Below are 26,140 nucleotides of genomic sequence, written 5' to 3' on the forward strand. Positions count from 1 at the left end.
CGAGGTTAATAGTGAAACTAGGGTCAGAGGTGAACGTGTGTGTAAACGGAGGCAGCGGGGAGTGGGAGGATTAGGGATGTGCGTCAAAGAGAGAACGGGTTGTACTGAATTGTATTGCGTGTTTTAATAAGTGCGTACATGCCTGAAAATGTTTGATTACGAAGCAAAACAGTGCAGATCTACAGTCTCTTTTCAGTGTTTTGTTTTCTTGTCAAACGTCAGACTGAAAGATTGATACTACTGTGAGGTGAACATGTGGGTGTAGAAATGTTAGCTGCCTAATTTCATTGTTTCTGGCCAAATACTGTGATGAACTGGCGACTTGTTCAGTGTGAGAGTCTCACTCCCGACCAATGTCATATGCACGGCAGTGGCTCCAGCTCCCTTGAGACCCATAAAGGATAAATGACATGATGAATAGATGAATGAATCGATGGATGGATGGATGGATGGATGGATGGATGGGGCCAAGTCGTTTCCACCTGCTTCCACCAAATGTGCAGAGTAGAACTTCAACCTTCAAATAATGTCTCCAAGAGTGAACACCTCCAATGCAACTTTCTGCATTAAGACATGTCACAGCCCCCATTTCTAATGTTCTTCTCCTTCTCCTTTCAGCTTGTCACCACAGCGGATCATCTGCCTCCCATCTTGTCTTCTCCCTTCACAACATTCATGAACCTTCACTGTCACGGTCTTCCTCTTTTTTTTCCTCCTGCCCCGGCAGCTCCATCTACAACACCCTTTGTCCAGTATAGTCACTATTCCTGCTTCAGAGTTCACCAGTATCGTCTGCCCGTCAACAAATGCTCATGTTACCGCAACAGATATTATTTTGACGGTTGTAACAGCACCGCTTACCAACTGTAGGGGGACCCAGAGAGCAAAGCCTACATGGTGTTACTTTAACTTAACCAGACAAAAAACAAACCTCTGGCTTGTGCTGCAGCGCAGATGGGACCGCGTCGCTGAGCGCTCAGCCTCTCGGCGCTGTTGCTGTTGTTGTTGTTGACCTGGATGCCATTCTGCTTCATCAGCTGCATGAGCTCGGACTCCAGTGTTGCAATCTGTGGACGGAGAGGAAACGATCAATGTCAGTCAGCCGCGGAGAACGCGCCTGTCAAAACAGCCGTGCGTGTTTGTACATAAGGAGTATAAGAACACTGGACGGCGACTGTCAGTCCTTATGTTCTGTCCCGTTGTTGTTCTGTCACTCCAGATTCTTAGTCCTCTGTCGTGGCCCGAGACCTGAGTCGAAAAAAACACCCACAACTGTCGCATATCAAGAGCGTCAATCTACATTAGAAACAACCGCAGGCTTCCTGGACACCACACAAAAAAAAACAGTATGTGCTATTACTAATCAGTCTAATGATGCTGAAACATGAGAAAATATGTTCCTCATTAGTTTTTTTATTCTTGAGTGTTTTGAGGGCAATATGCTGAATCACGGAAACACAGGCAGAATAACTAAATTGCAAATTAGGACAGAGAAGGACTAACTCAAAACTCAAAAAAAAAAAAAAAAGCCCCAGCTGATTTACCCTGACTTGGAGTCCCTGGATCTCAGCCAGGTGAGATTTCTCAGCATCCTCCAGCCGCTTCCTCTCTGCATCCTCCTTCTGGATAAACTCCACCTCCCTGGAGGGAAAAAGAGATAATAGGTAATGTTCTGTCTCTGTGTGTGTGTGTGTGTGTGTGTGTGTGTTGAGACTGGGAAATAGGATGTGTTTTAGGAACTGAGGCTGTTTTACAATGACAGTGGTGCTCATGGTGAACACACACACTTAAAATGCATCTTAAAAACCTATTTGGCTTTGGACCCAGTATAAGATGTTGGTTTTATCTTTTTTATAGTTTTATTGTATGACTGGTTTATTTGTGTTGTTTTTATACTTTGTACAGTATTCTATCGTTTTATTGCAGGTTTTTTTGTTTGCTCTTAGGTCTATTAGGTCTTGTGTTTTTATAATTTCATTTCGAGATATATATATATATATATATATATATATCTGATGTGCAGCACTTTGTGTTCAGCTGTTTTTAAGTGCGTTATAAATACAGTTGGATTGGATTGGATAACCTTATCCATCAAAACTAAGTGCTGTATCTAAACCTAATTCTAACCCTAACCCTTAAACCAGGTCTTAATCCTCAAAAAGCCCATTAAGCAATTTCATTAAGAGGCAAAATGAGGGAAGTTGTATCTAAAATGATTCACTGATACGTATCTGGGATTGAACTTTTTTAGGGGAATTGTTTAAATAGACTTTTAGAGTTTATTTTAAACACTGGCCTTATTTTAAGTCAGGGGTGTCAAATTCAAATGACCTCGGGGTTTACACAGTGGTCATTCTGGTCAGTTACTTTTGTAAGTAACAAAAAGTCAAACTTTTAAAGCAAAGCAAAGCAAAGAGTAGGGGAAATGAACTTAAAACTACTGCAATACCATGATGGAAAATCAAAATAAAAGTGATTATTTTTGAAAAGAAACAATATCTAGTTCACAATGAAAAACGTATCTATGATGCAAAGTCATCTGAAAATCAAAAACACACAGAAGTAACTCGTGACTGGGCCACAGAAAAACAGACGGCGGGTCACACTGGGGCCGCGGGCCATGAGTTTGAGACCTGTGTTTTAAGTCATTTAACTTAATGTTGTATTGGAATCTTTGAGATTGTGTTTACCCTGTGGTTATATCAAAGAAATCACAGTAGCAGACTGAGCTGCACACTATTTTTTCTTACTTGATGAGGTGAAAGCATCCTTTAAATCAACTGATTTGCCTTTTTTTTTTTGCCAACTTAAAGTTTAATTTAATTTAATTTAATTTAATTTAATTTAATTTAATTTAATTTAATTTAATTTAATTTAATTTAATTTAATTTAATTTAATTATTTTTGAATGAAGTTGTATTGACTTAATTATTATACCTAACAATATCCACTGTAATTCCATATACTGTGTGTGTGAAGCAGGCAAACAGCGTGTCTGAGACCACTTTCCCACAAAACCACAAAGTGATATTGAAACAGACTGCACTACAAGCGTGTGCCTCATAAGAGACTTAGGTCCTGAAGTGATTGTGGACAGTAGGTCAAAGTCATAATAAATCTTCTAAGTTTTACATGGGTTCACTTACTTCTGCTGGAAGTCTTTGATTAATTTCTTGGCTTTGTTGTATTTCTTCTCCAGAGACTGATACTGGGCCTGCGCCTCCTTCAGGTGCTCGTTGACAGTGTGACACAGAGTCTGCGCCTCGATCCAGTAGCTCTCCAGTTTCAGCATCCTCTCCTTGTTCTCGTCTATGCTCGCCTTCAGCTGGCTCTTCTCTTTCTCCCAGCGCTGCTTCTCTTTCTCCACTGACGCCAACTGAAGGCAGCGCAGAAACAATTGAGCGCACATTTTCATAACACACCGTCAACGCTTAGTTTTTGAAGATATTATTATTACTTTTTTCATATTTAAGAATGCTATCGGATCACATAGTTTGAACAAAAAGAAAATCAGTTTTCTACAACTTCCCAAAAACTCAGCTCAGCTGGTTAAAATTAGTATTTTAAAACAGACAAATCAAGACTGGCATTTCCATGGTTTTAACATTATTCATTAACTTAATTTAATGTATTAATTTATTCCCGACCACCTCTCTTTTTTTATTCTCTTGTTAAAGCACCTTTGAGTGACCTGAAAAGCGCTATAAAATTCTGATGCATTATTACTAATTAATGCAACACAATCAACTCAAAACACTCAAAAATGTGACACATTGTGTGGCACAATTAAGGATATATATGTATATATATATATATATATATACAAGAAAATTAAAGAACACAAACTGGGAATAAAATGCCTTTTTTTGCAGATTTTTGTCTCCATAAAACTAAAACGTAACTAACGCAGTCAGTCACAGGAAGCTGGATTATATTGAAACATCTATTAACAGCTGTAATATGCCTCCAGTCCATAAAGTACCATTTTTTTTAATCCGTCTGATTTCCCAGCAGACGTGACCCCGCTCCTCCTGTGTTGACCTGAAACCTGGTCTCGCAGCCATTTACAAATTACAACAAGCGTCGGTCATTTACACCCACGCGCAGCGCTCACACGCCCCGACAGTTTTAATCTCTTACCTTGTTTTTAAGCTTCTGGATCTCGGCCTCGGTCACTGTGTGTTTGATCTGGAGCTATTAGAGGAAAAGGGAAGATGGGAAAGAAAAGAAAAGAGAGGGCAGTTAGATAATCAAATGCATGGCCGCGCAGGCTCTCTGTCTCTCTCTCTCTCTCCGCTGTCGATAGGGTTTGACGCATGGGGGAGGCGAACCCTGTCCTCCCCTGACAGCATCCCAGCTCCAGCACTGACACAAACTCTCAGAGGAGGGGGGGTGGGGGAAACAAGTGATGGGGATGAGAAAAAAAAATAGATGATTTATAAATATACACTTAAATTCCAACAAGAAAAGAAAAACTGATCAAATAAAAAGTGCAGAGTCAGGTACATATTAAATATTAAACAAAAGTGTTCTATGCTTCGATTTCTAAGTCGGACGGATCGAAAAGATGAACCTGGAGATAAGACTGGAATATGACGGACATGAAGACGGCGTGCAGTCAGAGAGAAGGAAAGAGGAGATAGAACTGCAGATAGGATTGGAAATGGGACGAGCGCGGAGGTCCGAGTGAATAAGAGCTGCAGGGGGTGAGGCAGAAAATGAGAAATGGTGGGGAAGAGATGATAATGAGAGCAACAGGAAATGTGAACATGTCTGATTTCGTTCATCCATAAGGATACAGGCCGGTGTTAAGTGATGGGAACAAGGTTCTCAGTCCTTGTTCTCAGTAAAAACACGGTGGTGATGAGACTCCAGCATTTCAAACTCACAATCTTTGTCGGAAAACAAAAGCCGCTGCAGGACAACATTTGTTAAATGTGTCATCTGTACGATCAATATTAAAAAAAAAAACGTAAAAGTCAATGAGTTCATTTTCCATTTTACAGCTATTCTTTTGAGGCGGGTTCATCACTTTGATAGCAAAAGTGCAAACAACTATTTATCATCAGGCCGTGTGAAGAGCAGCAGTATACACATTATATTTATGTATTAACATCTGCAATCGTCCAGATCAGAAATAACGCAGACAGAAAATTGATCCTGTAAAGCAGCGGTGGTGTGTTTGTGTAATTAGTAGAGTTTGATTTTTGTTGCTGTAATTCTACTGGGTTTGTGGCTTTATTCACAATTTATTCCTCAAAGCAGTGACAGAGGAAAAATGTCTTGGAGGCCCAGACGAGACGAGGGGAGCAAAAAACACTTCTTTGTGGCCACGAAATAAGTCATTTGTGGGTTTGGTATCATTCAAGTTGGACAGCTGGGTAAGAAAATGGAGCGTACCCTCGCTTAAAACTGTGACACTAATATAATTATAATAAACTTTATTTGTATAGCACCTTTCATACAAGGATTGCAGCTCAAAGTGCCTTCACGATAAAGGGAAAATGACATTTTAAAAGAAAAGAGATGCAAATGCAACAATAAAACACAACACAGGGTGGAATAAAATTGGAAAAGTCTTAAGTCAAAGAGTAAAAAAAACCCTGTTTTAACTTTGAAATAAAACTAAAAATGCAAATATAGCAGTCGTCAGTGAGACCGGAGTGCACGGAATATCTTTGTAACTCATTCACGACCTAAAATAAAACTCAATCACACAATCTCTGTCCATGGTGCAGCTTCAGGCCTCTTTTTCATGAGGATGATTATTTAGTATTCTGTGCTCACGTTTTATCTATGTTGTGGCTGCAAATGAGAGTTTGTTCCCCATGTCTGGGGCTCTGTAACAGTTAGATGATTAAGTAGAGTGTAGAGTAAAGTTTACCTCTCTGAATTTCTGGTAGAGTTTATTGGCATCCAACTCCGAGGGAGACAAGATGTCCTCCGTCTCGGGCAAGTCGAACACCTCGATGCTCTTCTCCTCGGCCCCCGTCTGCCCCGTTTCCTCGTCGTCCGTGGCGTACTCTCCCGTCTGCTTTTAGAGCAAATGTTACGTCAGACACACTTTTTGACATTTTGTGCTATTAGTAAAATGTACTGTTATTATTGTTGTTAGTTATAGTAGCTTATAATAAAATGTGGGTTTGCATAGTTCAGATTAAACAAAAAGTGGCACAAATTTTGTGACGTCACGATCGTAGCAGTATTACTGCGGTCATAATTATTATTGTTTAGGACTAGGGCTGTTTTTTCTTTTTCTTTATTTTTTAAGCATCATTCCAAATGGATTTTATGACATAAAGTATAACAAGATGTAACTGAAGACTCTGCATTCACTCAGAGATGCAGCTACAGACTCCAAGTCTGCCAAAGTCAGCACTTTGGACCGCCTCAGCGTCCCCACACCTGATAACATGAACGACTGACAGCTGCAGAAAAACTGAAAATGAGTTTTTAGAGTTTTGTAACCAATGTTTCAACCAATGGAAAGTTAAATAAATCCGTTTGTCCCTCTTCCCTTCTCTGTCTTCTTTCATCCGTTTGTCTCTGTCTCTCCTGAAACTGACACCACTTTGCTCCACATGCGACTCATTGCTTTCACCACCAGTCGCTTAATGTTCTCTTTACTGCAAGCGAGTAATGCTATTTTAGTGACATTGGTTATATAACACGTAGTTAAGCTACTTAGTAACACTACATTTTTCATAAATGACAGCCCGGTGAGCCGCAAGTGTCACATCAACCGTTAGTCATTGAAAAATCGGTTATTTTTTTTGTTCATTAATCATCATCTCACCTAAAATGCAAGAACATTATGGGTCAAGGTTTATAAGGATTGAGTCTGTAAGTGTCTGTAATGGAGTTAAACCTAAAGATCAGCAACATAAACACAAAATAGTCAATAACTATCACGATTATTTGGGTTAAAATTGAAATCCCGATTATTTCAAACGATTAACTTTTGACTTTAACTTGAAAAGTGGCGTCAAACATGAAAGTTTGAATTTGTACCTTAAAATAACTTTAAATGATTGTATATTGTAAATATCTTTACTCACATTGTGAGTTTAACCCGCGATGACGAGCGGGACAGGAAGTCAAACGCCATTACAACTTTGAAAGCGTTATTTTCAGAATAAAATCATTTGAATTATTCAGACTAATTTTTTTTCTACCTTTTTTTTCAAACATTTTTGTAATAGTTTGGAGCCATAATCATAATTGAAAATAAAGAAATGTGTTTGTGATATGAGATTATTGTAACATGTTTTAAAGGCACTGTTGTAAAAATATTGTATAATAAATGTTGGTATCGGCCATTAAGGCTTCCTGATGTTTCCAGTGGAGCCTCATAAAAACGCTGTCTCCCTCTTAAAGGGTAACTAAACGCTCTCTTCTGAGACTAACTCCGCCCCAATCCCTGATTGTCATAATGCTGAGAAGTGGGCTGAGAGCAGGAAAGAGGGAGGGAGGGAGAGTGAGGAGCAGAACAGGGACATGGTCTGGTAGTGAAATCTGACACAAAGTCAGTGAGATGAGCCTCTCATTCGCTCACACCATGATTCTAGAGGGATTAAGTGTATTTGATAAGTAAAGTGCTTTACAACGTGGAGTGTTAATTTATTGTTAAGTTAAGCATTTATTATGCACTTGGCTATATATCATCTACGCTCCTGTAGTGATCTGTCACATAAATGTAGAACACAGACACACACAGTCTCATCATCTTGGCCTATATCCTCTCCACACCTCACTCTCTTGCCTCCCCCCCGATTACTCCACTCTGGCCTGATTTGTCTGCGGAGAACCATTTACATAATGGGCTTGTTTGTTGCCATGGCGCCCACGTCAACCTTTGAGGTCCAATTTACTGTGGGTGGGGTTAACCGCCGAACACGAGGGGCAGTCAAACGGCAATTTGCATATGATGAATGCATCACCTCCCACGGCGCGTGTGCGTGAGATTTCGTGTTGTATGGAGGGGGTTTGGAGTGATGAGGTGGAGCGTGAAACAAAAGTCTGATCCGAGAACGATGTTCGCATGATGACTTTCGGTCAGAGGAGAGAGGAGAGGGCTGTTACTGTTACTGCCAAGTGCACGGAAGCCACAAAAGGATTTCTTTGAACTTGAACTTTCTTTGTGTTGACAGAATTGTATTTTATATTCACATGCACATATTTATGAGACAAAATTTACTTTTTTTTTTTTACTACATAAAGTTGTATTTTAGGGTAACAGGAAATGACACAAAGAAACACAGAAAAAAAGTTGGTACATTCAACCAAACACTCCCATCACAAATAGCTCTCAGTGATTATTTTATGCAGTTTTTGCATCTTAGTGCTATTGGCTAAACTAAGGGCGGGAAGATGATCGCGAATCTTAGTGTTGTGCTGGAAATGGAGCTAAAATAGAGCAGACGTAGAAGAAATTAGCATGTTCCTGAAGACCTAAAAAACCAACTGGCATTGCAGAGTCACTAGAATCAGAAGTGAAAGCTGATCAAACACATTCCCATTTTAATCTGGGATTACACTGTTTTTTTTTTTTTTAACCCTTTCATCTCGGTGCCCCGGCATCAATAAAGACCCGTCTGTCACATCTAACCAGGCAGCACATGCAGTGAGACACAACCTCCGCCGAGAACTTGATCTAATATTTATAGAGATATTAATATTGATGAACTCCTTTATTGCTCCATAGATCTTTGTAATGGTTTTGTAACTATTTACCCATTCAGCACTTAGGGAGTTATGGATGCCTTGGTGCTCCACAGTGGCAGATTTGAAGTGTGTGTTTTTTTTAATCTATATATGGATAAACAACTTTAACAACATCCCCAGTAAATGTTTATGTGCCCTTGCGGGGATCTGTGGTCTGGGGATGATTATTTAAAATCACGTCGCACTAACTTTGTTTTGATCACGGCATTTCCTGTGTGCTTTAAAATTGACTCTGCAAGCCTCCAGCCACTCACTGTAGGAGCTTTAATAGGAGCTGGAAATGTTACATGTTACAAGGCTCGCAATCCACCGTCTACCGGAAATAAATGAGACCTCAAACATCACTACGTAGTCAAGTTTTGAGTCAAGTTTCCTTTACGTCACAGAAAAATGGTTGAGCTGGATCGTGTTGTGGTTCTGTATGTTCCGTACCTGCTGTACACGTTTATCATGATACGAATCGGATTGAGCATGGTTCTTGTGGTTGCTGTGTTGTCCAAACAAAGATACCGCTGCTGCTGCCGCCGCCACCTCTCTCTTTCTATTTCTGGGTCAAAGACCGGGCAGAAAATGTTGGTGCAGGCGCAGAACACCAAGTCCGACTCCAGTCTGACTAAGCATATAATCGGACTATGAATCTCATTATCCTAACGAACTAGTCTTAATCAGACCTGGATACCTGGATAATGTGATTCATAGTCCGATTAAGACTAGTTAGATTTTAGTCGGACTAACGTGAAAACTGAATTATTGTCTTAGTCTGACTAAAATCGGACTTTTAACATACATGTGAGTGATGAAGGCCTGTGAGGGATGATGTCTCCACGAATGAGTGGAGCTGATGGACGCTCTAATTAACTTCATTCATGCATTCATATACTGAATGTATAGCATAATGTGTGTGTTTGTTTTGTAAGTAAGCAGCACTATCACTATCTGCTGAGTAAGCAGCCCTATCACGCTTCCTTGTACGGACCTGAACTCTCATGCCATCCCTACTCGCGTCACCAGTGTATGACGCACATTATGTGACGGTCGACCATTTCGGTTCAAACCACACCATCTTAGCGTCGTGCACAGTGTTGCCTGTAGTCATTACCTCATCGTCATCGGCATCATAGTGGGCATACTGCTGCTCCAGCAGCTCCCTCTGTCTCCTCTCCTGCTCCAGTGTCTGCTGGATCAGAGTGGCCACCTCGCTCTGCTGGCCCGGACGCTCTCGGCCAATCATAAACCTGCAACCAGAGGCACGGTTAGAAACAGTTAGATTGGCACCAGCGACGCCCACGACCCTCATGTGGAGGATAAAGTGGTAGAAAATGAATGAATGAATGCTCCCATTTAGAGGAAAGTGATAACGATTCATGGAATGATAAGAGTGGACATCCATGTGATTGACAGGTGGTAACATCCAATAGGAGCCTGGAGTTCAGATTATTTTGGATGATGTCAAGGCTGGCTGCCACTTGGATGGATTAGGGAAATTAAATGACAGTCTGATAAATTCTAGTGACAAATATTAATCTTTTATTTGACAGTGCCACAAGGGTGTATAAAAATGGAGCAGTAACTTAAAAAAAAAAAGCCCTACATAGATTTTAGACATTCAGAGACATACTTTATAGTTTTAATTCCTTTCTTAATGTATTACTAATAACATTTCTGTGTGAAAATCCTGCGTTTCTGTCCATGTGGAGTGTGTTTGTGCAGAGAAATGCCCACAGCAGTGACTCTCTGACTGCAGCCCAGGCCCAGAGCCACACAGCAATGACAGCAGTATCTGCTGACGAATCAGGGCAGGGCAGGGAGAGACGGGAAACACATAATAATGTGAGAGGACAGCGGGCCTGTCATTATCTGAGCGTGGACCTAAATGGAGAAAGCCACAAGCTGTGCCTCCAAACTACAGTAACAGCACATGGGATCTAGCTACAGAACATTTCAGGATCAAAACGAGAAAGATGAGGTTAAGGGCAGATGTTTTAAGGAAACTGAAACTTCCTTAGAGACTGTGTTCGTTTATAAAATGCTGTAAAACGATGCCTTCGTGTTTGCCAATGCAACGGAGGCAGAAAAGGTGAGTCATCCATTCAAGAAAACCTAGAATAGATTTATTATAATGCTGTCCCCCTCAACCCCCCCCCCCCCAATAGAAGATAATTCACAATATCATAATAAATGTATTCTTCTCATAATTCTGCTAAAAGCAAGCACCGAGGATGAAGAATTCCTCTGACCTATTCCAGGAAATCTCCAACCCAGCAGAGCGTCTACGTGCACTGCTATTATCTGTATGTGTCGAACTAGGGAGGGGGTAGAGTAATAGATGGAGACATAAAAAAAAGAAAGACACACACACACACAGGGAGAGGGAAAGAGGATTGAAGACGGTGCCTAATCAAGTGAATTCAGCTCCTGAGAGCTCTTTAATATATTTCTACAGGGGAAGTAGAAGAGGCCTCACGGTCCAGCAGAGAGCTCTATATGATCTACACGAGAGGGAACAAGTGAAGGGCAGAGCAGAGAGAAGATTTGAAGAAGGAAAAAAAAGAAAAGAGGCCTGGAGAGGGCTCTGTAAACACACTAAGTACTGCACCGGAACAAGCCTTTGGACAACATGGACGTCTGACGAGCAGCTGACCTGGAAACAGCCCTTTCTCCTCGCGCATGGGGAGTCCGTCTTATTTCCTCACCCTGTCTTATTTCCCCGTTGTCGTGGAGCTGCCAGCCACACGCAGTGCTGCTTCAGCACAACAGCAAAAACCTTCACTACCGATCTTCTTTATTTACGTTAAGGTTTTTTTTCTTTACTTGATGAAGTTGAAAAAGAAAGAACAAATCTGCAGATTTGCATGTTAGGGATCTGTATGTTATTATATGCAGTTGTTGGTTCCTCTGTTCTGTCTAACCTAAACTCATATACAAATAAATATGTATGTATACATATACATGTATATATATATATATATATATACATATATGTGTGTGTATATATACATAGATATATATATATATTTTTTTTTTTATAGTGTTTCTTGTTGTTTGCCTAGTTTTGTTGATGGGATGTGTATGCCAGTGCCTCAAGCCTGAGAAAAAAAACAAAAAAAAACCTGTGTGATTTGCTGCTGGAGCTCAGAGTTAAATATAGCTAAAATGGCAAATCTGGGACAGTTGGCCACGAAAACCTCAAGATGATCAGACAGAGACAGAAGGATTTACCGAGGAGGAAATTGAAGAGAAGGAAGAGGAGGTGATGATGCTGGAGTGAGTGGGAGAGACACGATGGAGGGAGACTGAAAATAGTGAGAAAGAAACAGTGTGAAACAGGTCTGCTGTTGACGCTGAGAGGAAACAATGCACTAAAAAACATTGCTCCCCAATTCTACTTCCATGTTAGATTTAGATTTATACAATTATACATGTTGATTGATAGATTGACAGGTGACAGATTGAGCCTTTTCCAAGGCTGCCTCTCCCACGGTGCCACATTCTGGTATGTGGAATAAGCCCACTGTCAATATTAGTTCAGCAAACAGCATCTGTCTGCTTTGATGCTGTGGGGTCGTCTATGTTCAGTCTCCAGCTTTTCAACGGGACTGAGGCTGAAAACCGCTGAGGCCTCTGGGTTATTTAACACCAATGTAATGGCCAGCTCGCCAATGTGAGTGCAGACAAGGAGTATGAACGTCAAGGTGTAATAACTTTGATAAAAGTGAAGATTCCCACGGTCCCTTCAGAGAGTAAAAGTTACAACATGAATGCACTGTGTTATCCATCCATCCGTCCATTTTCTACCGCTTTATCCACGCGGTGTGTGCTGTGCCAGCCTCAGCTAACATAGGGCGATAGGCGGAGTACACCCGGGACAGATCGCCAGTCCATCACAGGGCCACATATGGAGACAAACAACCATTCACTCTCACACTCACACCTACGGTCAATTTAGAGTAGAGCTGCAACTAAAGATTATTTTCTCGATTAATCGATTGGTCCGTACAAATATCAGAAAACCTTAAAAGATGTTAACTTTGAATGATTTCTTTGTTATCCAGTACAAAGAAATGAAGAAAATACTCACATTTAAGAAGCTTACACAATCGGAAATCTTGTTTTAATCATGAAAAAAGCTTCGAACCGATGAATCGATTATCAAAATAGCTGTCGATTTATTTAGTAATCGATTAATAATCGATTCATTGTTTCAGCTCTAATTTAGAGTGTCCGATTTACCCAAATCTGCATGTTTTTGGACTGTGAAACCCGGAGAACCCGGAGAAAGCCCACGCAAACTTGTGCTAACCACTACGAGTCAGACATCATAATAACATCACAGAGGTGAATGCATGTATCCGTCTGTCACGACTGGATTGGCGCCCATTTTCTGTCCCAGTCCGTCTCTGGCCATAAATAATACATTATAAAACTGAAGCTGCGGCCGTGATTGGCCCGCGGGCCGGACTTTGGACATGCCGGGTGTAAGTGAAAAGAGAAATAGTGATAGAGGAAAAAAAAAAAGGGTCAGAGGAGGTGAAAACAGTGGAAGCCCAATTGGAACCCCAATAAGAACCAAAGGAAATCTGAGCTGGCATGTTCACTGAGTTGCCAGGGACAGCAGTGGCTTTCCAAATAAAAGCCTCCCTGCTCTCCTCAGTGTGTGTGTGTGTGTGTGTGTGTGGTCTGCAACCCCCAGTGCTTGAAGTGAGCCCCTGCCAAATAACTGCTCGACAGTCAAGCATAGCAGACTTTTGTCACATATTGTGTTCCAGCATCTCCTCAGAAATGATAATGAACCCACGGGCTCTTGCCAAACAAAATGGCACTGAGCTGCTTAAGTGGCTGTTTTGCAACTTTAGCGCCATGACAGCAGCAGATGAAGAGCGCTCGCTGTTTTCAGCACGCAGTCGAGGGAAGAGAGGAGATCAGAGTTCGGAGGAGGATTTCTCACATGGAACACTGAGGTGAGAGTCTGGTTTTATAGTTACGGTAGTAACAAATGGAGGTACTGGCAACATTTAAACGTTAACAAATGTCCTTTTACATTCAAATCATTGCAAACCGATCCGTTTTTATGTCAAAATGACCCTGTGTAGTGATGCTGTATACACACAAGCGCTCCCTCGGTCAGGTCTGTTAGTATTGCTTGACAGAATCCCAAACAGAGGCCGAATAATAACATCAACAACATCCTTTTTGTCTGTGTGTGCGCGCATCTTACCGAACCACTCCTGATGTGTTCCTGAGGACGGAGGCAGCGAAGCTCTGGGTGACGCCCACTAGACTGGTTCCATCCACCTCCACAATCTGGTCATTGACCTTTATCCTAACAGAGACACATACGACAATATCATTAATCACAGTGCACATGTGAGCTGGCAAATTATTCACACGACGTCTTTGTCTGAAACTCCTGTCAGATGCAGAAAAACAAACTGGCCTATCGTGGATTTCCACATTATTTCCCAAACGACAACAGTGCCAGACTTTATTTCGGATCCCCAGATTTACTGCATTAGCTCCAGACTCTCCCCCCCCCCCCCCGACCACGAGACAGAAGAGATGAGGCTCAAACGTAACTGGGAGGCCTGATGAGGACACAGAGGACAATTAGCCTTTTGCACTGAGCGTCTCAGCACAGATTTTTATTTCTGCTCTGCTCTGCTCCATGACGTGATCAGAGGTCAGCTACAGGACAAGTTTCTGACCTAGAATAAACTGCAGGGGAGTTGGGAACACCATGGCTTCAAATAATATTCTTTTTAAATGCACTTGAACATCTGCGCAGCAACGTAAACTCTGGTTGAACTGTAGCATTTGTCAAACAGAGAATCCCTCTGGTCTTCGCTTTTAAGGCCCTGCTTCTGTTTGTTCTAAGCACAGCTTTCATGCTTCTTCATGCACACTTTCTGACTATAATGTGTACGCCTGAGATTGACTGTTAACGTCGATGACTGTAACCTATTCTAAAATATTTACGGCCCATATCGGCACCAAAAAAATAATAATTTAAGGTAGGTGTTTAACTCTAACCCATTCAATGGATATTTATTATTAAAAGAGTATTCAATGGATGCAAAATGACACTCCCACAAACCCGTGGGACTCACAAGAAACAGAGTTTATGGCAATTAAAGGGGGGGGGGGGGGGGGGGGGCAGTGGACCAGAGGATGAGACGGAACCAAGAGAGAACAATAAAACTTTATTATCATCATTATTATTATTATTATTTTAAAACACAAATGTTATGCAACACATCAATCAGAGTTGCCATAGAGACGCATTATTCTGCTTTTCTGTGGGTCCGTCAGCAGCTCAGATTTTTTTTCTGACCTTCACAGCCTCAGACTTCTTTATCATGCTTTGAGTGGCCGGCATTAAAAACACTAAGTGGTTAGTGCTGTTGCCTCACAGCAGGAATTCAGGTGCTGGGCTCGATTCCCATTCTAGGAGCTTTCTGCGTGGAGTTTGCAGACGTAACAGTGAGCCACAGCCGAGACAGAGGGAGTCCAGTGGCTGGAGAGGTCATGATGGAAGGGTGTGTGTGTGTGTGTGTGTAAGAGAAAGGAGATAGAGCTCAGGGCAAAGGAATGTGCCAAAGTCAATATTTATTGCTATCGAGACACTAATATTCGTCTCGGTGATCAAGCTTTATGGCGGAATCTTTCATGAGGAGCCGCAGATTCACAACAGAGGACGATTGTGTTTCCATCAGCTGACAGAGAAGCAGACACTAATGCAACACAATGATTCCGCACGCCATGAAGCGCAACTATACTGAAAAGAAGTGTTTTCTCCTCCATCTCCTGCCCAGTGTGTACGTTCACGCAGTAAACCTGAATTTTTTTTTTACCATTTCCATGTTTGTAACAGGTCTTTTTCTTCAATAACAACATCATATAAATACCATATAATCTATTGCAAATGTACAAAGCAACATCTCATCTCCAAACCAACTGAAATGTAAAAAAAAAACGACAGCTCAATTATGTTTCAATAGTTTGTTAATGCTGTAACCGAATGATTTCTTTTTGGGGAGTGTTACTTAACAGGAATCTACTTCTAAAGCCATGTTATGCTGCACATTTATTGGATTAACACTGCAACTATAGTATAGTTGGTATTTTCTAATCCCATTACTAATACACGATTATCTCCAGCGTTAAAATACAGCGGCGTAAATAGGTCGAGCAAAGTCGGCCACGGACTTTTAACAGGAGGCAGATTTATTCCAAATAAGATCATTTGCTCTCTCGTCATCCTCTTCTTCCTCACATACACGACAGACACTGGTATAGTGAGATTAGATGAAGATGGAGCGAGAGATTTTTTTTGTTATTCGTTTCATTCTCTACGCACCCTGGTCAAAACGCCTCAGCTCACATACCCCGGTATATACAGTAGAGCAGTATTTCTGATTGTCCTCCACGTGCCACCACAGGAAGCTCGGGTACCCCAGTTTGAGAACCGTGGGTTGAGGTGAAGTAAACAGTGGAGAGAGAAGCTAACTCATTAAGTAAAAAACAGTCTTTTGGGTCATGTATCCATTAATCATTAACAATTAATGTGAAAAAAAAAAATCTTTTCACACTCACTTCTCAGGCTCACTAAGGATCATAATTTTTTTTTGGATTCACTTCAGAACCAGGCATTTCTTTTTCCCTCTCCCACAGATCTCTGCTCAATTCCTTTTGTCACACTTGTGGTTGTGAACGCGGCAGCTCTGGCTTCTTACATAAAAAGGGAAAAAAAAAATGAATCCCTTAAGAAAGCACACCCCAGTGCGACCGAGTTTCCAGAGTGTCTAATGAGCTCACTGCTCTCACTGAACGGAGGAGTTTACGGGGGGGGAACCTGAACCACACAGACGCTGGCCGTTTAGAGTCTGACAAGCACTGCTGTCATGCCCTTCTCTTCCCCTCTGGTTCAGTGCTTACTCTGCACAGTTCACGCTTTGTACAGACACACACACACACACGCACACACAAATACACACAGCTCCTCTCCCACAACAGACAGCGTAACCACGGACAGAGATGGCTTCACGCTGTGAAAATGGAAGCATGTGGGCAAAACATTTTGTTGCAGACTAATTCTTCCAAAGAGACACAGAAAGGACGACGCAAAACACGCTTTAATGAAACGAGTCCGTCGCACACAGTCCTACAGTATGTGAGACTTCATGTACCAGACTGTGCCGCTCCCACTGGATCTAATCTGAACCCCTGCTGCTAAATCTGACAGGTACAGAGTGTGCCTGTGAGTGTGTGTGTGTGTGTGCGTGTGTGTGTATTTTGGATTTGTGTGCAGAGATATCATCGCTCATCTTTTTTTTTTTAAGTATGTTTCATAACAGCTTGAGGTCTCCCAATGAGACGGCCGTCTCTCACCTGGCATCTCTCTCGGCCGCTCCGCCCTCGATGACGGTCTTGACGAAGATGCCCAGTTTCTCCAGACCCGCATCGGCACCGACGCCCATGCCTATGATACTGATCCCCAGGCCGTCGTCATCTGTGGACACAAACGCACAGAGGGAATCAAGCATGTCTTCACCTCCTGATTAACCGATGATCTTAGAAGTGTCAGGAATATGTGTAAAAAATACACTCAGAATTCAAAATAATGACTTCACGACATCTACTACAGATGTGCTGGTCGTCTCATGGAAAGGAAACGTGCTGGATGGATGAAATTTCCTCCCATTGTAGCATTCGAACGTCTCCATCTTTGCGGTAATTATTCACCAGTTGTCAGGTTTACATAACAGGGGAAGGATGGTGCAATCTCTGCAATGAATGGCCGTGCTATTTTAGGGCCGCAGCAACGTTGGACTTCAACGCGGAAAATCCATAAAAGGACAAGACAAGTGAAGATGATGCCATATCGCCATCTTAAAGCTCATGCTGAAGTAACTTTTTGATATGACTACAGGAGATTTATAGTGTGTGTGGGGGGACAATTCATGAAGAAGAGAATTAAGTTGGGATGAAACATCCAGAAGGAAAAAAAGAAACCAAGTCAAATTCAATATGCGAGTGATTGTGTCTTCTGGGTATCACTGGTGGGAGTGATACAATATTCTGAGATTGTCTTTCCCACCTTTCTCCAGCTCCACAGGGAAGAGTTCCAGTTTCTCCACCCTCTTCTCCAGCTCGTATTCTGCAGAGGACGCCACAGGATCCACTTCATCATTACGTCGGTCATAGTCCTCATTGGAGTAAGTGTTAAACACCTGAGGGGGGGAGGGAAAAAAAACGAGAGACGAAATGGTACAGATTATGCACACAGGATCCGATATAGCCACTGGTTCATATATCACAGAGATGGAGGGAAAAAAAAAAAAAAAAAAGATGAAGGACTCAAGTTTCAGTCTCCACAGCAACAGGTTTCTTCTGGCTCTTGGAAATTTAAAGCTTAAATAAATACAACGGATGATTTTGTTTAGTATTCTTAAAACTAAACACAACTACCACTAATGTACTGAGGATAACAACGGGGTAGCTGTGCAGGTAATGCTGTTACTTTCAACGCATTATTGACATTGGGATGAATCATGGCCCTCACAACGACGACGACAACTCATCACAATCACCACAACAAACTGTCATTCAAACACAATGCGGTGATGAGGATACAGAGATGCCCTCCCTTCTCTCTGGGGACCTCAGAGGAACCTCTGCTCCTCTGCAAGAGTGAGCTGTCACTTCACATCTTCTCTCCCGACAAGTGCCTCAAAGTGGAGGAGGAGACGGTGTTGCTCTGCATAAGCTGGAGCCAGCCAGCATGCGTCATGATCTGCAGAACTCTATAGCTTTCACTGCGTAGGACAGACGTGCGTGTTGCTGTCTGCGCGACAACGTAAGTGTAGATGCGCGCTGAGGGGACAGATGTCTGCGTACCCGCACACCCACACTGACGGCAGGTGCCATTAACAGAGCCCGAGACGCTTGTTGACATTTGAAACGGTGGTCTTCTCCTCCTACAAGGAGGGATTTCAAAGTGATCCGCAAACAGACCTACATTAGACACACAGAGATATTACACGGAAGTCCCAGATTTGATCACATCCGCCCGACTGCAGTGTCACGCCTCGCTTCTCTGACCCGTTTAAGTGAGAGAGGAAGTAATACTCTCAGCAGGGATCGATATACTGTCATGTCACATCACACTTATTGATTAAAGCCTGAAGCCAGATGTCTGTTGGTCTCATGGTATGCATGTGCATGGACGGATCTCTGCTGTGTAAGGTCAGGGGGGAAAATAATGAGCCACACTGGCTTCTGTTATTTAATATTTCTGTTCAGGTGGAAAAGGATGACGACAGTGTGGGCAAGAGAGACACGTGGAAAATGACTGTCTGTCACGGTATTTGTGCCTGTGGCTACACATTCTTCATCCTGTGTTACAGGAAATGATAAGGGTTTGGCTCATAATATTAAAAAAACGACAGCATATTGGTGCTCTGTTGAAAAACAGAGTGACCTGGTTAAACACACACTGATATAGGGTGATTTTATTCTTTTGTCTGATACAAGCGTTCGTGAGCTCTATCCATGACCTGCCGGTCATCAATCATTCAGAGTGATCAACAGCCCTGCATTATTAATGCTCACGCACACGCGGGCACACACGGGCACACAAGTAAACAATGTTGTATGTTATGGGAATAGTCAAAAAAAGAAAAGAAAAGACATCATTATTAACACACACCAAGTTTCCACAATATCAAAGCTGTAGTTTAACAAAAACTTTAAGGAATACTGTGCATTTGCATTTAGCTTTAAATACTTACTTACCAGACTAGGGTTAGTATTTTTGAAAAGTTGTGCTTTCCATCCTCAGTTTCCCCTCAGTTGAGAAATATCTTTATTCTTTTCTTTGTTAAGTGTCACTGGTGGGCACGTACCAAAAAAAAGAATGAAGATATTTCTCCACTCAGGGGAAACTGATGTTGGAAAGCACAACTTTGCAAAAATACTACCCCTATTCTAGGCTGAAGTATTCCTTTAACTACAATTCCTCAAATATTACTAAATAATTTCCCCAGGAGACATTTTTCAGTGCTGCATACTAAGGAAGTGACACCTCGTCTGGCAATAGGAATGGAAATCACAGGGTAGCTATATAATCTCACGATACAACGATTCTGTGATCATTAATATATTGCAAGACAATCATATAGCGATACATCACAATATCTGTAAAGAAAAGTTAAAAGTGTAGAATTTCTCTATTTATTCACAACATAGAGAACAAAGTGCATAAAGTCTATGTATTGAACGTGGATGGAGCATCTCTTAACGCAGCTTCCTCCACCCTTATCTTAACTTCCGCCCAAGTTTCCCCTCATTTATTTGACATGAAGTAGCGACGCCTGAAGAACTGCTGACTTATCCATATCTGCTCTGGCGTATCGATTATTGTGTTGCACGAAGGAAGGACGACGACATATCACCAAATCAATATTTTGACACACCCCTATCTGACAGAGATCAGTGGATTCTCAAGAGTGTGAGAATCTACTGATACAGACAGTCAGTGCGAATTAACCTGTTTGTGGAAAATAAACAGCCCATATTTCTCCAGTTTGAGCTTGGTGAAGCATTAAATGTGAAATGTCTGGATCACAATTGATTTTTCCCATCGCTGATTCAATGACTTTTGACCAGAGTATCATATCAGCTCATCCTTAACCCTTCAATATGGCTGAAAAATGACAAGAGGTGCCCACAAAACATTTAAGAACATTCAACTGCTAAAAAAAATGAAAAAAAAAATGACATCAAGCAGCTTGATTGGGATAAAAGCTGCAGAACAACATTTATTATAATGAGTAACTGGGTGTGAAATCACCTGGGCATAAGTCATGTAGAGGTGCTGCCAGCATTGCATTAGGAGTTACACACCAGAGCTTTAATGACACATCATAATCTTCAGTGCACATACGCCCAATAAATGCCAACACCAGCGTTGACAGTGTCCTGGACTTCCTGGATGCGATGCTAATATTGGCAGTCAGCTCCCTCACTAATGGCCTCTCTCAGTCACTGTGTCCTATCTACAAACACATTAGCATGTAGCCAGTCACCAGAGGGAGTAAAGAAAAAGGGAGGTCATGAGTGGGGGATGAGGACAAATGACAGTGGATCTGAGAGAGAGAGAGAGAGAGCAAGTGAAGAAGAGGTACAGTGATGGAGATGAATAGGATAAACGAGGATGTAACGACAGAGGGACAACAGTAAATGAAAGAGCGTGAATGTGTGGAAGTGAGAATACGCAGATAGATCACACCACTAAACAGAAAGCACTCATTTGGCAACTATTACGGCAACCGGGGGCAAAAGAAACTTTCAAAAATGCCAAACACAGACAGAAGAGCTGATACTGATAAGTGAGTCGACTGTTCTCCTTCCCAGCTTCACTTTGAGCTGAGATAGGACGCACACTATCTTCTTGTTCTCTTGCAATAAAAATAAAAAATGCACTTTTTGACCTGAAGCAACAGGAAAAGGATTAGAGTAAAGCCGACACGGGGAGAGAGAGAATGTGAGACGGCACAATGTGTGCGAGCGACCTCAGGAATACGGCAGGACACTGCTGCCTATACTATAGAGAGATGTTAAAAGAAAAAGGCATGACGAGGTGTGCACTGTGCAGTTTGACTACGTTAGAAGCATTTTCTCACTCTCAGAGAGGAGATAGTGACACAGTGAGAGATACAACCCAACAGTGCTGGCATGTGGGGACACGCCCAAGTGACAGAATAAATCCTGACAGCTTCACCTAATCTAATATGACGTCCGTCAATGTGCGCTGACCCATATAACCCAATAACTACTTCCTCGGGGAAACGGCCGCGTCGAAGTCTTTGAATCCGACAGTAACTGCTTTAATTATCGCATGAAATCTGTGTCCCCTCCCGGTGCAAATGTCCACATCGAGTGGCATCCAGTCGTGATCCACACTCGTCAGGATCCGAACCCCTGTTGTGAAGCCTCGGGATTCGCGCTTTGGCCGGCACAGTGTTGACATTTCGCAAATGGAAGCTCTGCGGACGTCACATGTCGTCAGATACCAGCTGTCAAGCAGCAACAGTGTTCCCTTTTTTGCTTAATTCTGTCCAATATCAACATAAAAAAAAGCTCACTACATCTCAGTATAATGTTTATGCACTGTGCAAACAAACTTTGTGTATATATAAATAAAACCATAGTTTGTTTTTGGCCATCGTGTCCATCCATGGTAAGATTAATCTCTCCCATTACATGTCTGTCTGGCTGTCTGTTACTACATCAGTGTGTCTGAAGAGCTGTTGGTCTAACAAGATGGAACAGAGTAGCAGGGATTAGCCAAGGGCCAGCTAATGCCTGCCCCACTCTAGAGGATTTTCAAATCTGACTTGATTTTAAAAAACGTGGGAGACCACAGACACGACGGACTCCGTAACCAGATTTCCCGTGTTTTTTAAATCCTGAGAAGGCACAGACTAGACGATCGAGTCAAGACGCCGGATCTCACAGAAACCTGTGTGATTTAGCGCGACTTCAGAAAGTAAACAGACATGGAGGTGGACGATGTTTTTACGATGTTTTGTGCTGAGAAACGCAAAAAAAAAAACTGTGGATGAAGTCATGGCTGAGAAGACAGAATCTACTTGTCTTGTACAAGTTACGGTTGTATACTAAAGTACGCAACGTCCGTACAACGCACTCTCACTGGTTCTATCAAACATGTTTATTATAGGGTTTGAAAAAAAGTAAAGGTGAGGAGGGTACATTAAAAGGAGAGAGGGAGCGTGCAGTCTAAAACAAAGAAAAGGGAGTGAAGCGAGGACACGGGGAGGACACGCGGGCTTTAAAATGATGAGAAAACAGAGTAACTGGAAGGGAAGATTCCAGGTAGCAGAGGCTAAGAGGCAATATTCAGTGAGAGAGAAACGGAATGACTCGTATGACTCAGAGGTTAGAGCGGCAGAGGACAGTGAGGCCAGTGAAGAGTGAAACAGGCAATAAGAGAGAAATAAAGAAAAGAAAATGAAAAAAGAAACCGACAAAGCTGAGGCAAATCAAGGCTGCAGGCCTGTTTGAGTCCAAGCCTAAGATTTCACAGCATGGAGCCCCGAGCCTGGCCAACAGCCTCTGAGCGTATTAAAATGGATCCGTGGCGGTGCTGTCACCTGGTTTGCTCTTTCCACACAGTGGATGCTAACCCAGGGCACGAGGACACTGGAAAAACCCAGAAGAGATGTTCCTACCGCCATGGCACGAGCCCAACAAATCCGGCAGTGGATTATCTACAGCCTGGTACACACACACACACACACACACACATAGTGAGATACTCTGTCTGCTCTGCACATTTCCATTCCATTACTTGTACCTGTAGTCACCCACTCACATATAACACCAGGCCGGACAGCTGGAAGGTGCTGAGGAGAGTGTTTGGATGCTGTGGGGGGGGGGGAGAGGCACTCGCTGATGATGGAAATGAATTCATGTCTTCCAAGAACATAGCGAGATTGACAGATACAAAGACGAAAGGGATGGGAAGAAACGCGGCCCGAGTGAGAAAAGACAGAGACAAACAACATGGGACTTAACACTCAGCTCAAGACGAATCCGTCATCTTGACATGCAACATATCGCCCCTCGTCTGAGGAAGTCGACTTTGACTTCAGACGTGTGGGGGGGAAGCCACGACCTCAGTCAGCAATTTACTAAATCCAGAAGGAGCTTCTGCATACAGAGTCAACACATACTCTGTTCCATAAGAGTTCTGTTTTACTCCAATTGATGACATCGATTCCAGCATTTTTTAAGGCCGCTGTGACTTTTTTTGTAGATTGTAGGATTTATTGACAGAAATTGTGCTTTTCCACTATACAGTTTTATTTTATTTTATTTATTTATCCTTTATTTAGACAGGAAGGTCCCATTGAGATACAATATATATATATATATATATATATATATATATATATATATGTGTGTGTGTGTGTATATATATATAGAGAGAGAGAGAGAATATAAAAGTTAAAAGGAGGAAATTAAAAGAGAGTAAAAAAAGAGTAAAAAAAAGAGTGCAGAAGTATACAGGCCATACCAACAAGATCCTTAATCCAAACCCTTCAAGGAGGTTATGTAAAGCAACAACATCTTTCATGATGGTCCATAAACCGGCTTTGAATGTGTTTAAAGAAGACAGTTTTACCAAATTCTGAGTTAATTCTGGGAACATTTGAAAAAGAAAAAGGTCGAGTGGTAGACCTGGGGTGCTGTAGTTGCTGATGCGATGATAGAAATAGGCTAGAAATATACATGCATCGGTAGTTTACCTAACAAGGCCTTGATAGTAAAAAGCAGCATATGCATTTTCCTCCTTTGGTTAAAAGACAACCAACCTACAGAGTGTCGTCACTGGATGAGTCATGAGTAATACGTGGCTTGTAAGGCATTCTGGGTAAGGGCCTTGCTTTATGAAGACCACCGTCTTGTACTGCCGTGCCAGAAGGATGCTACTGTACACACACAAAGAAGAACGACACCCCTTCTGGTATGCAGAAGGCCACTGTAGTTCCCCGATACAACGGTGAAAAGGAGAAGGGGATTTGAAGTCTCCTCCGTTTGTCACTATTTCTAACACAGTAGACCTTTAACAAATCAAGCCACTGGCCAACTACACAGAAAGCGAGTGTGTGTGGAGGCTTCAAAGAGGGGCCCAGAGAGTAGTAAACAACTGCAAGTGAATGACTGCAGACAATGCCCCGCTTTAGTGCTTTGTGCTGTACCTTGGTTATATACAGTGAGTGGGAGGCTGGGTTCAACACAACAACACAACGCTTGTTCCAGGGCCGATGCTCTATCGGCCATTTGCTATGCTACGCAATTCATTAGGCTGCAACAATGACGAGGCAGAGTGTGGGACCGTACAGTATTTCTGCCCAGAATAACAAACACCCTGTTTATTACACTGTGGCCAATATGCCACGGATCACTATTCTTAGACACAACAATGAATCAGTATAATTGCTGGGGACAGTGCAGTCGTCAAACTTCAACCTTCCCCACTGATAACACTGTGTCACAAAACACAAGAATTGGCAGCACACTGATGATATCATCAGCAGAGGTCCAAAGTGTGCTAGATGGGGGCCGGCTGATGATTCATCAAACAGTCCGACTGTACCAATAAATACCACGTGTCACGTCTCACCTTCCCCGGATCATTAAAGATGCATCCCCCAGGGAGGATCTGATGGCATCGGCGCAAGCAAACAAAAACACCACCGCATTAATAATGGAGTGACTAAGCCGCGCACAGATGCCATAGACACGTCATATTATGTGACACTTATATTTTGGCCTAAATGGGTCTTTAGAATGGCAACAGATAAATTACACTATACAGTGATATTATCCTCTACAAGTCCTGCAATCAATATGTTACTCTCTTGGCCACCGGGATGCAGTTTTGATTGATTTATGTCACATTATTCTGTATCCAAAACATTGCAGAGAACAGCATTCACCAATTATCTATCATGTTTTTCACGTACAGTTTCTCGTTATGAAACAACACAACATTGGGTCTGAGGTCAGGAACCATATCTTTACCACAATTTCACTACTGCTGTGTCTTTACAACAGTGACTCATTATAATATATAAAGACATAACTGAAATACACTCACATTTTGAAACGTCTACCAAACCCTGTTTCCTGTCGTTGAAAGAAAACCACAGTTTTCATACCTGGGAGGTTTACAGGCGGCCTGGCCCAGCTCTCAGAGGGAGACCACCACAATATAGGACATAGAGAGAAATACTTAAACACTGGACAACATAGCAGCTGACTCCAGAAAGTTAAAGCAAACCATTTATGGACGTGTAAATGATTTGTGGACCAACTCACCCACTGACACTGTTTGGATAGGAGAGGACTTATGTGAAGGGCCATTCACTGCAACACTTGTCTAAGGAGGTTAAGCTGCAGCAATGATGTTACAGACCTACTTACAAATTACACTTTCAAAACCTATGCTCGTGGTGGTTCCAAATGCGGTTGCTCATACAGTATGTCATCATCCAGAGAGAGACAGGCTGCCCGAAAGTTAAGTAATCACTTTTATCAGGAAATGCAGTCAGAAGGTTCCTGGCTTGAGGCCATCTACTTTCACAGGTAGTGAAGCACAAGACTAATATTTCATACTCCAGATAAGGAAGGCGGAATCACACCGATATTTGCTGTTGATGTGGAGTCATGTACAGTTACACCCTGATCAAAGGCCGCGCGTCTCTGGTGCCATATCCTGTATTAAGGGCAGTCTAATGAGCTCCCAAAGCTTCAAGAGAAATAACCATTGCTTAATGCCTGGCAAGTCTGAGGAACAGCACTGGGATAATGAAAGTTTGCAGGCATCAGC

The 26,140-nt window shown here is 42.2% G+C and overlaps 1 protein-coding gene across 10 annotated transcripts in view; it reads right to left on the reverse strand.

Moving 5' to 3' along the window:
• The window catches only part of ppp1r9a (protein phosphatase 1, regulatory subunit 9A), a 47,881-nt gene that overhangs the window by 8,192 nt on the left and 13,549 nt on the right, over positions 1-26,140 (reverse strand). For 7 of the 10 annotated variants that reach the window (XM_058619750.1, XM_058619752.1, XM_058619754.1 and 4 more), the window contains 9 exons: positions 17,819-17,951; positions 17,110-17,230; positions 13,940-14,044; positions 9,824-9,959; positions 5,885-6,034; positions 4,141-4,194; positions 3,147-3,376; positions 1,545-1,641; positions 932-1,067 (listed from right to left, as the gene is read on the reverse strand). In XM_058619750.1, coding sequence (XP_058475733.1) covers positions 932-1,067; positions 1,545-1,641; positions 3,147-3,376; positions 4,141-4,194; positions 5,885-6,034; positions 9,824-9,959; positions 13,940-14,044; positions 17,110-17,230; positions 17,819-17,951 — 1,162 coding nt within the window. The remainder of the gene's footprint in view (positions 1-931; positions 1,068-1,544; positions 1,642-3,146; positions 3,377-4,140; positions 4,195-5,884; positions 6,035-9,823; positions 9,960-13,939; positions 14,045-17,109; positions 17,231-17,818; positions 17,952-26,140) is intronic. The other 3 variants (XM_058619759.1, XM_058619753.1, XM_058619758.1) reach the window with 1 other exon arrangement.

This window comes from Solea solea, chromosome 20 (assembly GCF_958295425.1).
Source record: "Solea solea chromosome 20, fSolSol10.1, whole genome shotgun sequence".
Classification (NCBI taxonomy): Eukaryota; Metazoa; Chordata; class Actinopteri; order Pleuronectiformes; family Soleidae; genus Solea; species Solea solea.